The sequence below is a fragment of the Halichoerus grypus genome, chromosome 5 (assembly GCF_964656455.1).
Source record: "Halichoerus grypus chromosome 5, mHalGry1.hap1.1, whole genome shotgun sequence".
NCBI classification, from domain to species: domain Eukaryota; kingdom Metazoa; phylum Chordata; class Mammalia; order Carnivora; family Phocidae; genus Halichoerus; species Halichoerus grypus.
Window position 1 is genome coordinate 156,796,983 of NC_135716.1, and position 18,352 is coordinate 156,815,334.

The 18,352-nt window shown below is 40.5% G+C and overlaps 1 protein-coding gene across 2 annotated transcripts in view; it reads right to left on the reverse strand.

Annotated features, from left to right (window-relative positions):
• Positions 1–493: 493 nt before the first annotated feature.
• SMAP2 (small ArfGAP2) overlaps positions 494–18,352 on the reverse strand; it is a 46,994-nt gene continuing 29,135 nt past the window's right edge. For both annotated transcript variants that reach the window (XM_036102874.2, XM_078073325.1), the window contains 9 exons: positions 16,881–17,014; positions 15,516–15,601; positions 14,455–14,533; positions 11,118–11,204; positions 10,019–10,100; positions 8,891–9,000; positions 7,937–8,102; positions 7,162–7,478; positions 494–1,878 (listed from right to left, as the gene is read on the reverse strand). In XM_036102874.2, coding sequence (XP_035958767.1) covers positions 1,753–1,878; positions 7,162–7,478; positions 7,937–8,102; positions 8,891–9,000; positions 10,019–10,100; positions 11,118–11,204; positions 14,455–14,533; positions 15,516–15,601; positions 16,881–17,014 — 1,187 coding nt within the window. In that variant the 3' untranslated portion in view covers positions 494–1,752. The remainder of the gene's footprint in view (positions 1,879–7,161; positions 7,479–7,936; positions 8,103–8,890; positions 9,001–10,018; positions 10,101–11,117; positions 11,205–14,454; positions 14,534–15,515; positions 15,602–16,880; positions 17,015–18,352) is intronic.

An 18,352-nucleotide genomic window follows, 5' to 3' on the forward strand; every position in this document is an offset into this window, starting at 1 on the left:
CATTTGACCTTAAATATGACCATTAGCTCCATTTTACACTGAGACCCAAGGGTTCAGTAGCTTGCCCGGGAAGGAACATGAATACTGGCAGCCTGATCCAGAGCTTACTTTCTTCACCACTGCGCTATCCTCTCATTTACCTCTGGAAGTACTTAAAAGATGTACTCAAAGGAAAGAAGGGAGGGAGGGAGGAAGGGAGGCGGGTCTCAGCTTCTCTATCTGGTGGGGGAGAAAAGGACTTCTAGTTTCGATGTTCTGTGGCTCTAGCAGGAGCAGATATCCACACTTCCCTCAGCTCACAACTCTAGACACCACTGGACAAAGGACAGGGGTCCCCCTTCTGACTGCCTGAGCCTGGTCCCAGTCCTTGGGCATCCCCAGTATAAAATTTTTTAAAACACAGGAAGTGGGGGAACTGCTCCTGGAAAGCAGAAAACCAAGATGTAACTCAACCTCCTCCATGAGTGATACACAGTAACAGCCAAGCAAAGGGTCCTTCCCTGCAATATTTATTAAGGAATTTACACATACACAGGAGAAAGGCAACCAGGAATTGTGGTTCCCACAGGTGAAATCTTTTAAGCAAAGTTTTCTCGTTTTAATTTTCAGGTAGGGTGAACAATGACTGACAGGAAAGCTGTCCAGGCTCTCTGCCTCACACACCTGGAGAAGGTGGGGAAACAGAGCAGCCTGGGATACACAGGCATGAAAGAGTGACTGGCAGATTGGGGCGGCGGGGGGGGAAGGGAGCTATGCATGAGATTGCAATTTTTTTTTTAACTATATGAAAAAGTGGCAACAGTTTTAGGCTGTTGATAAATTAACTCCTCTCTGTGTAAACCTAAAACAAAAACAAAACACCCAGAGCAGATGGGGAAAGAGTGGGAGGTGAAACACACACACACACACACACACACACACACACACACACACACACACAAGCAGTACACACATTAAGCTGTGCATTCCCACTGGAGGGGCTGGTCCTCCAGCCATAGAGCCAGATCCCACTGCAGGTAGGATGGAGGCGGGGCAGGGTGTGTGTTCTTGTGCAGGACCTTTGTAAAGTCTTTGGTGCTAATAAAGGCTGACTGAAGCCATGAGTCCTGAAGCCTCAGGTCCAGAAAGCATTTCAGGGCAAAGTAGAGTAATATTTTTGCTCATCCTCACAGGAGGGGGTTTGCCTCAGCCCAGGGCTAGGGCTAACCTGATCTAAGACCCAAGGAGTATTTAATTTGATTTCAGTACTTTCTTCATTCCCATAAATTATGGGAGCACGATGTCTCCCTCTTCAACCAAAAATTTAAACATGTAGAAATAGCTTAGCAACACATACAGAAGTACCTCTGAACCCTCCCCCCTTTGCCTAAAAGACAACACGTCCAGACCTTTCTGAGAGTCTGATAGGAGGTTTAACCTCAGGGGAAAGGTACTCAAAGGTGTGCACCTTTCTCCCAGTTTAAGTGCCTTCTGCCAACAATTCCTAAGGTGCTGGTACCAGGAGAGGACGGGTTGAGGCTGCAGAGGAAGTCGGGATGGCTAGGGGACACGTACAACATAGAGCAACAGAGAGGTCTGCGTGTCCGGGAAGCGGCTGGGCTGGGCAGAATGCCAAACCCCAAACAACAGATTGAGCAATTTCTAAACCAAACAGAGAGGTAGGAAAAGGGGATGGGATGGGGGAGTTGGGGAAAGAGGAAAACTGGGAGAGAGAGGGTTGATGAGAGTGGTAGCCATACAGGTGTTTTGTTTTTACTTCCACATCTGAGGGCTGAGAGTCTGATTTGCTGCCTGTCCATTTCCGCCGCTCATCGACTGTCCATAGCTCAGCACGCCATGGGCTCCACAGAAGTTCATCCCAGCCATCTGCTGGGTCATCTGAAAGGGAGAGAGGAGACTTTCAGACCAGGCTGTGGGCATGCAGCCAATTACTGCAAAAAGGCAGGGGAGGAGTCTTTCCGTCTGCGGGGAGGGGTTGAACAGGACAAAGGGAAACTGTTATGGTACAGATCTGCCCTGAACCTTAATAGATCATTTTGAGGGCTCCAGACCACGTAAATGAAGGACTTCTCAGAAGGGAGGTGTTGACAGAGACTAATGCTCAGGGAGGGAAAGGAGTCCTGGAGCTAGTCAACATCAAAGCAGCATGAGACGTTATTCTTTTTCCTTTCTAGTCTCTCATCCTAAAAAGAAGGGGCCTATTGTTAACTTGCCAGCCCCGAGAGTATGCAGACGAGCCCCCAGAGCAGCGCTCCTGTCTTATGTCCAGGAGAGTTATTACTGTCAGTGCCACTGAAAGTGGTTGTGCATGCTCAAGCCGAGAGAAAAGGAAAAAGAAACTGGACTGTTTGGAATGAACAAAGGAAGGCAAAAAAAAAAGAAAAAGAGAAAAAAGACCAATGGGTCTTCGGTGTGTGAGAGCGGAAGTTGCTGGGAGAAAAGAACCAGTGGAATAAGGTCTGGGTGGGGCTGGGGCCTCTTTATGAATGAGACTGAAAGACTGGCCTCTGGCAGTGAAGAGAGGAAACTATTTATCAAGAAAAATGCCTTAAATTTCCCAAGCCCGGGACATTTCTGTGTAAGTTCTTTTTCTTGAGGAGAAGGGCTATTTTTCTCCCACCAACTTTTTTTTTTAAGATTTTATTTATTTATTTGACAGAGAGAGACACAGTGAGAGAGGGGACACAAGGAGAGGGAGAAGCAGGCTCCCCGGCTGAGCAAGGAGCCTGATACGGGACTCGATCCCAGGACCCTGGGATCATGACCCGAGCCGAAGGCAGATGCTCAACCGACTGAGCCACCCAGGCGTCCCACCCACCAACTTTTTAAAAGAAAACCTCAAGCTTATAGAAAAGTTGAAAGAACAATATAATGGAACCCATGTATCCTTCCTTAAATTCACAACTGTTAACAGCTTGCCCCATTTTTTCTCTGAGATCTATATATCTTGTATGGGACCTTCATACATATATATGTGTACATGTTTGATGCGCACTGAAAACTGCAGATGTCCTGACATTTCACCTTTTAGTAAGTCAGGAGGCATCTCAGAAGAAAGAACACTTTCCTGGACCCACAATACAAGAAATTTAATATGAATACAATACTCTAATATAGGTTACATTTCATTTTCATATCTCCTTAGTCTCCTTTAATACAGAAAAGTTTCCCCACCACTTTTTCTTTCCTGACATTGTTTTTGGAATCCAGTCCAATTATTTTGCAGAAAATCCTTCCATTTGGATTTATCTCACATTTTCTCATGATTGGATCCAAGTTAAACATGAAGTGATATCGTGTCCTTCTCAGTACAAGATACCAGGAAGCACGTGATGTTCATTTGTCCCATTGTTGGTAACCTTACATTTGAGCACCCGCTACCACGGGTAGTATCCACCATGGTTTGTTTGGTTTTTTTTTATTGTAATTAGTAAGTAATCTAAAGGGTATTTCTTTGAGAATATGTGAATATCCTGTTCTTTCTACAATTACCAGTTGCCATTTTTCTGTAAAGAAGGCTTTCCCTCCCTCTTTCCTACACCCATTTCAAAAAATGTATCACTATGGACTCATGGGATTCATTTCCTTTAGTGTTATAATCCATCAGTGTCATTCCTATTGATGTTCAACTTGTCCCATATTTGGACAGTGGGAGCCTCCAGAAGTTGGCTCATGTGTCCTTTTGACATGTTCTCACCAGTTTCATAGCACTTCATTACTTATACAAATAAACATGAAGGACTGAAAATAGCAAATTAAAATCCCAACTATGAAAGCTAGAAAAAGAAGATCAGAGTAAGTCAAAAGGCAGATATAAAAGGAAATAATAAAGATAAACCAGAAATTGAGGTCAAAAACAAGCAAAGAAAAAATGTAGAATAAATAAAACAAAATCCGGTGGGTTTTTTATATATGTATATGTATAATTAACAAAATAGACCACTAGTTAACCTAATAGAAAGGGCAAGGGAGAAGGAAACCACAAACATACAAAATAAGACATGACAAGGGAGAAATAACCATTGAAACAGGAAACTTTAAAAAATCATGAGACAGACTGCTTGGCTTAACCTTTGATAAATGAATTTGAAACTCCTGATAAATTAGCTAATCTAGGTAAACAGAGTTTTCCAAAGCTGACTTTCATAGAACAAAGAGAGAATGCTATCAAAGAATTACTACATAAAAAAGCAGAAGGCCTGCACAATTGCACGTGGGAATTCTACCCAATCTCCAAAGACCTTTATTATGTAAACTCTTCCAGACTACAGAGAAAGGGAAACATGAAAATAGTTTTTATACAGCAGGTGAACATTGTCACCCAAACCTGAGAAAGACAGCATGTGCACGCATACGTGTGGGCACGCACACATGCCACTCCGACTCTGCCCATCTTTGTGTTCAGACTTTAAATCACTTTGTTTCAGTGGATTTTTTTGTATCTAGTATAAAATTAGGCATTGCTTTGTAAGCCAATTTAAACATCTTTTTCTTTTCATAGAAGAGCTACCTGTTGATATGACTGATGTTTGGTCTTAATTCTATCATGTTACATTTTTACTGTGTTTGTTGTATTTGCTGTACTTCATAGTCTATGTATTCCATTTTGTTGTAAAGTATTCCTTTGGTATTTATAAAGCTTCATTTTTTGTTCTAGTGGTTACCTTTATACTAATAATTTCTGTCTGTTGCTTCCTTTATTCTGTACTCAAGCTTCTACCATTTGGCGTGTCAGCTTATTACACCCTTTAACTTCCACCTATTTCCTATGCAACCATCAATTTATCCTACCTCCTCCTTTTTACCTTCTCCTCCTCTTTTTTTATCTTCTCCTCCTGTTACCATTGTTTGTTCTGAGTAAAACATATGATTTTCTATCCTTGTCATTACCTTAGTTTTAGTCTTAGATTCTCAATTAAACATTTATTCACCATCAGTCCTTTTGCCAAAATGTCCCCACTCATCTCTTAGATGGATGAAGCTTATCTTCTGGTAGATTGCACAGGAAAGATTTATAAGTATGATATTCTCTGATTTCTTGCATGTTTAAGATTTTTTAAACGCCTCAATCCTTGAAGGATAGCTTGTCTGGCTGTAAAATACTTGTCTCACATGTATGTGAGTATCTTGAAAATACTACTCCCATTGCTTTTTTTTTTTTTTTTTTTAATGTTGCTGTTAGAAGTCTAATGTCAAGCTGAGTGTTCTTTTTTTCTTTAAAAAATGGCAGATCTGGGGGGATGGGAGGTAAAAAGAGGGTTGGAGCCCTGAGAATTTTTCTTGTTCCATAAAATCTAAAAGTTTACTGGGATGTATGTTAGAGTTGACCATTCTGGGTCAGCTTTGCCATACACAGTGGGCTCCTTCAATATTATATTGAAGTTTTTTATTTATAGGATATTTTCTTGTATTATAGATTTAAATATATTAATTCTGCTCCACTATTTAGTTTTTCTTCTTTGGAGTCTCCAAATATATTTATGTTAGGCCTTCTTTGCTTAATTTCTACATTACCTTCTCTTGGATTTATTTTCCTGCTTCCTATATTTAGTTTCCATTCTCTGACCTGTGTCATACCTTTCTCCAATGGCAAATATATTTTCAGTTGAATCTATTCTCCTTTGGCTAACTTGTAATTCAGACTTTATTTCTAAGATAATTGTGTCTTTCTTCAATTTCTTTCCTGAATTCAATAAAGTTTCATTTCATAACTTCCAGTTTTTTGTCCATTTTGGTTCTAAGTTTTTAAATTTCTGATTCAAGCTGTTTCGTCTTCAAGTGTTAAAGGACATTTCATTCACGTTGGTGGCTTGTGTAACAGTTTTCTTCTGTTCATGGATGTTTTGGGAGGGAGAATTTTCATTTCTTGATATGTTTTGATTTTCATTTTCTATTTTCTTCTCATAGCAGTTTGTATAAATGTCACCTGCCACTTTCTATTTATTTTGTAGTGCCTTATTTTTCCGAATCAGGAATAATAGGTGTGAGAGTTCCAGGAGGCTTACTAGATTTCTTAGTTCAAGAGCACCCTCTTCTGTTGGTATAGTGAAATTATTTGGAAGGAGGGGAGAGGATGGTTTATCTTCTCATTTTGTGATTCCTTTTTCCATTTCTCATTTCTTACTTTCCCTTCACTACCAGGTCCCCAAAGAGCACCTCTTCCTTCTAAGTCACCCCCATAGGGGAGGCCTGGGTGGCTCAGTCGGTTAAGCATCCAGCTCTCAGTTCTGGCTCAGGTCATGAGGGTCGTGAGATCAAGCCGAGTCAGGCTCCACGCTGGCTGGGCATGGGGCCTGCTTAAGATTCCAAGTCACCCAGGGCGCCTGGGTGGCTCAGATGGTTAAGCGCCTGCCTTCGGCTCAGGTCATGATCCCAGGGTCCTGGGATTGAGCCCTGCATTGGGCTCCCCGCTTAGTGGGGGGCCTGCTTCTCCCCCTTCCTCTGCTTCTCCCCCTACTCTCTCTCTCTGTATCTCTGTGTCTCAAATGAATAAATAAAAAAAAAATCTTAAAAAAAAAAAAAAGATTCCAAGTCACCCCCATTACCCTAGAAACAATGCTTTTCCAGAGCTACCACCTTTAGCCCCATATATTTCAAGCCCCTCATTTTCGATTCTCCACACAACTAGAGTTCTAATTGCTAAGTCTCAGACCTTTTCTCATCATGCCTCTAATCAGGGTAGGTCTTCTTTCCAGGGAGTGATTTTATCTATGTTCTGTCACCTCCAGGCCCTGCTCCCTCTGCTCTTTCCACATAGTCACTCTTATGCTGGCTCTGCCGGATCTGGGTGTTTACTGCCATGTAATTTGAAGTTTGCAGTATTCTGTCTACTAGATGTGGCAGTCATGGGTTATGAGTGGTTTTATTTGCATTCCTTATTTACCTATATAGGGTTTTTAAAATTTTTGTTTTGAGGAATGTGTGGAGAAATTTAGATTGAGGCAATTACCCTCATTCTACAGTAACCCAGAACTCCTCAGAAAGTCTGACATTAGGTAGACCTTCTAGGAAAAAAAAGGGTGGGGAAGGGTGGCAAACCTAAGAATGTCTCTGCATTATCTCCTTTATGTTATAAGGGTTCAAAGGATAAGGGAGTGATGACGTGAGACAGCCTTGAGGAAGGCTCAAAACTCTTGTCCCGAGGAAAATGGGGTAGCTTACCTGAGTAAGGTTCCACTGCAGCTGCTGAGCTGGCTGAACCCCATACATAGTCTGCGGCACAGCTGCCATGCCTGCCATGTAGCCAGCCTGCTGGGTGGTCATCATTCCGTTTGGCACACCCATCATTGAAGCCTGCATGCCACCCATATAGCCTGCAGGCATGGCCATGGGGGCAACCATGCCAGAAGCTCCTGGCTGAGCTACCATGCCTACTGGCGGGGGCATCATGCTCCCCATTATGCTGTTAGGAGGTGTGACCCCAGGGAAGCTGGGGTAGGCTGTGGGATACGCCATCTGAGCCGGAGCCATGAACATTGCTGCCAAGAAAACAAACAGAGAACTATTTAAGAGGAAAGTGTACCAAGTCAGTCCAAACCCACTGGCTACTCCTTTCTGGCTAAAATTTCTCAGTAGCATTTCTACTCAACTCAGAATGCTCTTTTACATAGCAGAACACTTAGATTCCCTACAAGACTTGCAGTGGCTTACCAGTGGACTGCTGACCTAGCCACTTTCCTTTCAGAGTCTGGGTCCAGACCTTGAGTCAGACTTCATAGAGGTGTGACACCAGACCCCACAAAAGTATGGCTCTGAATTACATTAATATCTACCTCCTGACACTTTGTAGCTTCACAAAGAAAGTCATGTTCAGGCCTGTTTAGGGTATAATGTCCTGGGCCCCCAAAGCAACTACCCTCTATTACAACAAATAATTCCTGCACATAAGTCCTCATGTCTCTATCTAGTATAATGCCACCACCCCCATGAAACCTACCTTGGGCAGGCATTTGAGGTGTCTGGGATCCATACAGTGAAAGGATGGAGTCTTTAGAGAGTTGTTTCTTGCCTGTTTCTTCTGATTTGCTCCCTGGCTCTGGAAACAGGTTCAGGTTTTCAGGAACAGAGCCAGCACTCCCTGGAGTTGGCATGGAACCTACAACCTTAGGGCAAAGAGAGCAGGGGGAGAGGGGAGAATTGAAACGGTCCTCACAGAGGTCTCGGTAAGGACCACCCTCATTTCTCTGCTGCTTCTACATTCATGGGCAAGTGAATAGCTTCCTGACATTTCTACCACACAAATATTGAAAACACCTGATAGTTAAGCTCTGGTACCATTCTTTATTCTACAGTCGAACAATGTGATTTGGTGAAAAACAAACAAACAAACAAAAATCTACAAATGACGCAGTCACAGAGAACTGAGTTTAGATCCCAGCACAGCCATTTACTAGTTGCATAACGAGAGGCTAGTCATAACTTTTCTGAATTAATGTTTCCTCATCTATAAAATACCCATTTTGCAGGGCTGTGGTAAATATTTTCGGTTATAAAAGAAATATGCAAATGGATATACAAAATCGCCTAGCGCTGTGCCTGGTTATAAGCAGGTATTCCACAAATGGTAGCCATTAACAGTTTCAAGTCTTTCACACCTCCAAATTCTCTGGCAGTAACCCTCATGCTGGGGAGCTGACCTAAGTACCATCCTTTACAGTGTGACACACCTTCAACAGAAGCCCCACTCAAAGGACCCACTTTTTGGGGGGGCAGGAGACAAAATGGAATGATAGTAATCCTAGGCTGTAACAGAGATGACAGGGTTAAGGGAAGAATCAAGAATTAAGAAAACCAAAGTCCAATTCCATCAAGGAAGTATGAACTGGTTCCATATTATCAAAATTATTCTTTTCAGAATGTTCTTTAATTCTAAGGCGCCCACATGACTCACCTTTCTGGAAACTGAAGAAGAGGGGGATGGAACAGAAGCCAAAAGGTCTAAATCCTTCTCTAGGGTATTGCTGGTCTTACTGTTTGCCATGGAGCAGGACACAGGAGCATCTGGAAAGAGAGAGCAAAGCTCAACTGTAGCACTGCTCATTAAGCCCATGCCTTCCTTCTATTCTAGACACAAAGCAGACAGAGAAAACCTATATGCTCCATCAGGGACCTGGAAATCTAGGCTTCAGAAACCATTTAGCTTGGATGGGGCATCTCAAAAAAGGCTTCACCTTACCTTCCCAGGAGCATGCTGGAGAAGCCTGTGGCCCAGCTGTCTGGCATGGGGCAGCAGAAACCCAGACCTGAAGGCTATATCAGCCTCCTAGCAAAGGGGCTGGCTGGCTCCCTTCTGGCTATATGAGGCAGAAAGCTGTGTAGCTTTCATTTCTTTTTTTCAGAGATAAATGGAAGGTATAGAAATTATAAACCTAAATAGCCAATAACCCAAATCAGCAGAAATGCACTGAAACCAAAGTACAGCCGTGATATCTGCGAAAGATAAAGAATAGGTTCTATTTCTGAAAGGGGCAGAACCACTAGTTCAGGGTTTCAAAGGTTTGGAGAAAAATAACCACAAGGTTAATAGGCCATCTCAGAAACAGGATGCACCTGAAAAATGAGAGGGATGGGGACATGGCTCCTGGGTGCTGGTTTAGTGAAACTTGCTAACATTTACTGAATGCTTAGTTTGTGCCAGGCAAGGGGCAAAGAGCTTGAAAGGAACGATCTCATTGAATCCTCCCAACAACACTTTTGAAGTAGAGATGGTTATCATCCTTATGACACAGATTAGGAAAGCAATGTTCAGAGGTTAAGTAAACTAACCATGGTCACAAAGATAGTAAGTGGCAGAGATGGGACTCTGACTCCAAACCACTACGCTATACTGTCGCTCTGAAAAGTGTAAACACTTCTTAGAATGACTGCTCAGATGTAAAACAACAGGAAAAACATGAGAGAACAATCTTAGCGATGAAGACACAAACTGAAGAATCCCATCACTACCTATCTTCCCAGGGTGACAGAGAATTCATCATAATGTGTAAGATTATGGAAGTGGGAAAAGTCTGACTCTTACCAAGGCCCAACAAATCCATGACAGGGGCTGAGGATTTCGGGGAGCTTTTCCGAGGTAGCTGTGGATCTTCTTTTTTCTGTGGCTAAGGTGAAAATATGTTAAAGAAAGAAATAAGCAGGTGTTTTTGAACGCTTTTTTTCCTTCATTACTGTAAAGCCACAGGTGTTCTTGTGGTATTCCTCAGAGTTCCAAAGAAAGAAAACTCAGGAAGTGTCAGGCGAAAGAATCACGTCAGGAAGCACAAGTGCATAAACCAAACCTAAAGTGAAAAAGATATCATCTGTGCTTGTTTGGCTTTCTGAAACCAAGACAACCACAGATCAGGAGAACCAACAAAAACAGCAGGTTTTGATCCCAGGAAAAGCTAAGAATAAAGATAGGTGTCTGGTGGTGTAAGAGCCGAGAGCCAACAAATCTCCCAGTGATTAGAAAAACTTTAATACCAAAAGGGAGATCAGTTTAAAGATTACCTAATTCACTCTGCCCGTATCATTAATGACTGGGTTCTGCAGACAGTACGATTCAGAATGATAATCAAAGACGCTTCCTTAAGCAAATAGTAAAAAGTCCTCTCTCCCAAGATGCCAAGCTCTTATATTAGAGTATCCACTACTACAGCCACAATGTCCTGTGAAAAAAGAAAGGTGTCTACTTCAAGATGACAAAGCAAGAATACAAGAGGGATTAAAACGGATCAGTATGGCCTGGCTTCGGACTGTTCTTAACTGCAACAGGAAAATGAGGTAGAGAGCGTCTAATGAGAGGATGCATGTAGCATCTGCCTCAGGAGGCGTCACACAGTCACGGCATTCTGGCATGGACCGTGCCTCTTGCTCAGATGGGACAGATGCAGTTCCCAAACCCCCAACTGGCCCCAGAAAGAAGCATCACAGAGCAGATCAGGCAACAGCAAGGCAATGGGAAAGCATCAGAAATGGCAGCCGGCAATCTAATCTAAATGTGGAACCCTTTGGCCCCAGGTAAAATGGTGCAATATGCTACCAACCCCACCCCACCCACCAGAAATCCTCCTTCCCCTCCCCTCCGCATATAAACACATCCGAGGCCATCCACCTAGTGCAAAAACTTTCCCACTTACCATTTTAACTTTCTCAAAAACAACAGGTTCCATTTTTTTCTCTGGAGCTGGTTCACTTCCTCTTTTCCACTTGTCATCTTTTTCTTTCTATATAATGATTTAACAAAACAAGACAAAGAACACAGGCCCCATGGTGACTAACAGTTTGACAAATTATTAATTCCAAATGTGCAAAAAGGACAGAAAAAGTTCCTACTGAATCTGATGCAGGAGTCTGACAAACTTGGGGGTTTCTTTGTACGGGGCATGAGAGCTGGTCTCTTCCACATTAGCCTCAATACTGTAACAGGCATCTTTCACATCTCATTAAGTACCTCCTTGTTCTAACTCACCTATGACTCCTGAAATGTGAGTCCAGGCTACCTACAGAAGTGAAAAACGTTTCACCAGTTGGCTGCCCCTTTGGGACCCAAGTTTAACTTGCTCATCCTTTGAGGGGTCCCCCCTCATCTTGGTACACCAGTAAATAAATTCGTGTTCATCTTGACATACATCCTCTGTGATTTTAAATTCAATCATAAGTCCTCTCAATCTTCATCTCCTTTTTTTAAAATCAGAAAATAAACTGTAATTTCAAGCTTAAAGATTAGGAAAACAAAAAATTAAGGAAATAAGGCAAAAAAAAAAAAGAGTAAAAGGATTAAAGTATCCCTTTTAGGGTGTCCTGAATGAGTTGCCTGAATAAAATAAAAAAGCACATCAAAAATAAAAGGTTAGAAAGTCTCAGTTTTTGTTGCTTCCAGAGGCAGTTTCATAATACTTTCATAGATTATAATGTTATTGGTCTCATTTTTAACATCAAATGAACATCTAAATGCAAAACAGAACCACAGAGTAAACTTAAGAACACGGACCTATAAAAGGAAGTACATTCAAAAAAATATTCAGCCTTGCCAATGATCAAAAAGTGAGATCTAAAATACTTTTTTGAGGGGAGAAAGATCTCAAAAATAATACCTAATGATAGGGATGGAGTAAAACTAGCTCTCTTCTACAATGCTGAGAAGACAGCATAAAACAGTACAACTTCTGGGAAGTATACTGGCAAAAGTAGGAAGAGACAAATACTGAATCCCTTTGACCTCGATAATACCGTATCTTGTAATGTATCTTAAGAAAATAATCCAAAATATGGAAATATAACCTTATGCACCAAGAACTTCATCCCAGAATTATTTATGCTGAAGAAAAATTTAAACAACCTTTCTTGTCTTCTATATTGTCTTCTCCACAGAAGGAGAATGGTAAAATATACTGTGATCTAGTAACTCACTGAAGGGTGCAACAATTAAAAGTTATGAACATTATATAAGTAACATAAAAATACATGATATGCTAAATTGAACGAAAATAGTAGACAATCTATATAACTATTATAATTGTGCCTCCTAAAAGTAACTACAAAAAAGAGGTTACACACCAAGGTGATCATCACTGGTAAAGATGATAAAGGTAGGCATGGATTTTCCACTTTAATTTTCATATTATCTGTAATATGATATTATAATCACAAAGAACACATGTGACTATGTCTGTTTCATACATGACGTAATGCTTTAATACAGAACACTTTATTTCTTGAAGTGAAAAATGCTTTATCTGTCCATTTAAAAATAATACTCTAACAGAGCCACTTTTTTTCAATTTGATATTAACTGTCTTCACTTAGCAAATATTAATTCTTGGCATATAAATCTTCACAAGAATATTTTTAAAAACTAAGTACATCAAATAAAAATTCTTGGGATAGCTTTTTGGTAAACAGGAGGTATTTCTTTCCTAAGTGAAAACATTCAGTGAGTAAAACAGGCTGTTTACATGGGTACAGTACACCAGCAACATAATTCTGAATGAATAGTATCTTCACATGGCAACTCTTCCCTCCTCCCCCATCTTCTGGAGTATCTCAGATACTCTTTTCTGACCTCATCTGATTTCATATCTTTTGGTACAATGAACAGAGCTAAGCAGACAGACTACAATTTTCTATAAATCAAAGGAAATGTGTGTGCTTTGGTTCCAAACTCTTTTTGATGATGCCATCCAAGCTGTGGCTGTACACTGGGTTGATTCTTTCGTGGAACAGTTATGACAAATTCCAAGTCCCTTTTCTGGATGACTATGAAGTAAGAGTCCTTCACACTAAGTTGAGAAGGAATTATCTTTACTTAACTAAATGTAGTACCTTGCACTTACTTGCCTACATTGAAACTCACCTACTAGTTGATGCCCCTTTTCACACAAGCCCAAAAGATCAATCTGGAGCAGATTCCAATTAGTTTGACTTTAAATAACCTGGAAGGACTTAGAGCCCTGTATATCCTCCGTTAAAATACAAAACTAGATAGATGATAGATAGATAGGACTCATGCTAGAGCTGGAGAATCCCATACTCTCTATACTTCTGTAGCTAAAGAAATAGTCAGTTATTCCTAAGCAAGTTTACTATAGAATTTATCAAAGGCTTTTTTAGGTTGTCATACTGGTTCCTCTTTAGTTGTCATTAGTCAGGTGCCTTTTCTTCTTCCGGAAACCTTTTGTATTTCCTCCTGTATGTTATACTTGTCCTAGTTACACTGTATTTCAGATCCTAACCACAAGCCTAGGATGGAAAGTGAGCTTGGCAACTGGTAGTCTCTTTCTTTCTTTTTTTTTTTTAAGATTTTTTTTTTAAAGATTTTATTTATTTATTTGACAGAGAGAGACACAGTGAGAGAAGGAACACAAGCTGGGGAAGTGGGAGAGGGAGAAGCAGACTCCCCGCTGAGCAGGGAGCCCGATGCAGGGCTCGATCCCAGGACCCTGGGATCATGACCTGAGCCGAAGGCAGATGCTTAATGATGGAGCCACTCAGGCACCCCTGGTAGTCTCTTTCTAAAGCCCTTCTCAGGAACAGGGTCCCACTGTGTCCATTGACACACTGGAAATACACACTGGTCAAACTGAAGAAAACTTTGGTGATTTAATTAATTTTGTTGACTTCATTTACAGAAAAAAATACATATATACACAGACATTTATACAAATATATACACACACATATTACAGCTTGATCCAGTATGCCCAACATGTCCATTTGAAGAAATAATTTGGAACTGGGAATCACTTGCACCTAAATACAGATCAAGGCAAAGAACTCACTGATGGTTTGCCCTGTCTGTCCCTGACACAAAAGTCTGCTCCATGATATCTCATGGCCTTGATTCAATAACTGGCTTTTTTCTACTTTTTTTAAATGATTCTGGAGTATTTCAGTAGCTCTTCTCAAATTCTTCCCTGGCCTGATTTATAAGCAAATTACTCATTTTGAACAAAGCTTGAAAGATTTATAACCAACCCTAAAGGCATTGATGTCCAAACTTCGGTCCATGTATTTCTTCTTCTCATATTTATCTCGAATAAATCCCTCGACAGCTCTGCAAAAAGCTTATTAAGGATAAATCAAACAAATCTTTCCCACAGTATGACTCTAAAAGGTCCATCTGTATTCATTGGAATGTTGTTCTCCTCTCTCCCTCCTGCCTGGTTTCTCCATATGGCTCCTGTTTCTTCACATGCAGTTTCCCTGACCAAAACCTTAAAATGCTCCCTTCACAGTTACTGCAGGGAATCACCATTTCCTATGATTTTCCTTCAGGATAATGATAGCAGCAAATGGGATTAATCTTCATATTGACATCAGAGGAACCCGTGGCTCTTCTAGAATACAGGTAAAGCAGTCAATTATCTATTTTAAAGCCCTTGGGTCAAAGACCTTAAACAAAGGCACATGAGTGCCCCTTAAAACTATAAGCCCTTGAGCCCCACTACCAGATTCTGATCAGTGTCTCTTCTGCAGGGCCCCAAAACTGCATTTTAACAGGTTCCACCAGTACCCAACAAAAAGCTAACTCTAACAAGACAGTCTACAAACCATATTTTAAGAAGCACTGCCTTTAGGGGGTTTGGTTTTGTGAGTAGGGTGCTATCCCCTGTTGAGGGGATGGGGGAAGAAAGTTATTGATTAACTGGTCAATAACAGTTCATTCTTTCACATAGGACATAGAAAAGGCATTAAAAATGAATGGTAGTTTTGCTGATTCAATACAGCAATCTATTCTTTTTAGCACACAATATTTTCAAAGATCGAAAAACTATCAGACATGTCACTTTATGGGAGAATTCACAGTGAACCACTGCAGTCTTAATTCCTGAATGAGTCTTCCCCATGTGACAGCACCATTCCGATATTAGAAAGTATAAATATGCTTTCTGTATGTGTTGGTGGCAGGAGAGAGAAAAGCAAGACTGACTAAACCACATAGAGATGGCCCGGTCAGATCAAGGGGCTTGAGTCTTGTGACTCTCCCAAAACACAAAAATACCAGTTAGCCTTCTAAGTTGCTCCAGAAAAGATACGGGTCTATTTGAGGTCGCCGAAAAGTCTCAGGAAGGTAGGCTTCATAAAGTCGGTTTGCCTTTCCATTCCCCATCTCTTGCATGCACTGCAATCAAAGAGATGTGGAAACATGGAATGTCAGATGAGGAAAGACTTGAAAAACTTCTCGCCCAACTGCAGCATTTTACAATTGAAGAACCAACCTGACAGTGGCAGAACCAAGATCTATGTGCATACTCTGATTTCCAGTCCACAATTCTCTCTACTCTATTGCCAATCATTTGCCTCCACGGTTGTCCTTCCCACCCCCCACCCCCTAGTGCTTTTTATTGAAAAATTTGTCTGACAAGATATATTTAATTCAGTAATAACTCAAGACTCCATTTGAAAGCCCAAGACACATAACTACCAATTAAAATGTCTACTTGATAGGCAATAATCAGTACCTAATCAGGTAGGCAATAATTGAGCAATAACTACAATTCTGAGTTTATACTATTAATTAATCTATTCAGCTTTATTACGAAGAAGTGTGTTTCCCATTAGGCCTTTGAAACAGATTCCTTAACGCTTGTGAGGGACAAATCCCAGAATTTTTTAAATCTTCAAATTTCCAAATACCTCCATGGCATGTAATTTCCTTCATAAGATACAGTAAAGTGTAACTGAAAAATACAACTAATCTTTTAGACTTTTAGTGAATCTATAAAAGCAGTCTAAAGTAATTTCTAAAGCCCTTTTCTGGTTAAGAAAACCTCTTATTTCCATCACCAACTTTAGCAACTGTTTTCCTTGGATCCTTTCTTCCCACCCCCAAACCCCCCCAAAAAAAGAAAAAAAGTTTTAATTACTTTTAAAAGTTTTGATGTGGGAAGAGAATAGAGAAGAATGAAGCCACATAGAGGTGCAGATCTTAAGCCAGCTAGACTCGCTAACTTAAGTGTCTTACTCCCAGCCCACCAACCTAACAGCAAGCAAGATTCATACACATATTTTAGCGATAAAATATTATTTTTTTAAGTTGGAGGATTTGTGTGTGTGTGTGCGTGCGTGACTATATAAAACTACAAATGTTAGATCTGCACATGCCAAGGGCCTTAGAAAATAATCCAAAGATCCCCCTATAAACCTTGGGGGTATATCCATGGGGTCCTAGACCATAGACTTTGGGTTTTGAAGGAGGTAACATATGGGTAGAATAACTTATATCTTAAATAGAAAGAGTAAAAATTTCTCTGTTAAGGTATAAGAATCTGACATAAGTGTTTCACAACTAAATTTTTCTTTATCTTCACCTTTGTGCCCAGTATGACTGAAATTCATATGGAACTACTCTTACATGGAAATACGGGAGCAGCTGACTCACTGTTGGGCTATGTAAGTACCTGAATCTGTTCTTGAGTCCACTGGTCGAGGTTAACTGATTTTACCCTGGATATGTGCACCCCCAGATTCCTGTGGATTCCAGCACATCGAATGCAGATGAATACACCAATGTTCCAGGAGGCCCATCGTGGCCCTGTGAAGGTGAGGAACAGGGCAATAAAATACAAATTAAAACAACATTCAAGGCCCAAGCTGGAATACTTAGATTATCAGACAACATTTCTGCTAGAACATAAATGAGAGAAATGTTACCACATTCACCTTTTTTATTGGTTTTGTTCACTCCTCCATGGATCAGCGCTTTTTTTTTTTTTTTATTTAAGTTTAGCTTAAATTTAAGGGTACAGTACTATGGTTTTTTTAGTATATTCACACAGTTGTGCAACCATTACCACTATTTAATTCCAAAACATTTTCATCCCCCCAAAAAGAAATTGCAAACCCATTAAAAGGCACTCCCCATTTCCTCTCAATTCCTCCCCACCAGGCCCCTGGCAACCACAAATCTCTCTGTCTCTATAGATTTGCCAATTCTCAATATTTCATGTAAGTGGAGTTATGCAGTATGTGGGCATGTGTGTATGGAGCAGCTTTTTACAGTGTCCGATAATGTGACTGCTAAAATGCAGATGTTATAATACTGTACTTATATAAAAAAAAATCCCAGGAGAATAGTGCAAAGTCATGTCACATTCTATTTAGTATCTTGCATGAATAGCCTTCTCTCAAGAACCTTTTCAATGATTGTGGAGCCTGGATTCAGTTTTCCTACTAGGAAAAAAGATACAGACATGCCATGCCAGCCCAAGTCTCAGCCTGAAATTTAAAACTTTGTTTATCTTCCCCTCCCCACCAGGCCTATAAAATATGCATCCTGATTAACTTAATAGGATCCTCTCCCCTTGAGCTGCTGTCCCTAGTTTACCCAACTACATAATTATCTCAATTCAAGACTGTCAAATAACAAAGATGCTTATTGCAATAAAAAAGAAATCTCAGGTACACATTTTAATACAAAACTGTTACATAATCTCCCATCCCTTGCCAACTTTGTTTATTCTAATAATCACTCCGGAAAATCATCAAACTCCTCTCATAGTTTTTATACAGGAAAAAAACAACTTGCTTTTATATGATACCTGCCAAAAAATTACTGAAAAACCACTAATATTTCCTTCTCCATCATTCCACTAGGCAGAAATTTACCACATAAAATAAGCATGATATCAAAGTCAGAGGCTGCAATATAGTGAAAAGACACCAAATGATTTTTTACAGAGATAAACAGGATCTGTTGGAAGAGCCAAGGGTACCAGACTTCAATTCTGCCAGACACAATTACTTGGTTGGTCTGCAGGTTTTGACAGCCATTTTAATGAAACAATGCTAGAATCATGTGGCAGAAAATTATTCTTAGAAATCTGAATTCACGATTATTATTAATAAGAACGTAATTTTCGGGCGCCTGGGT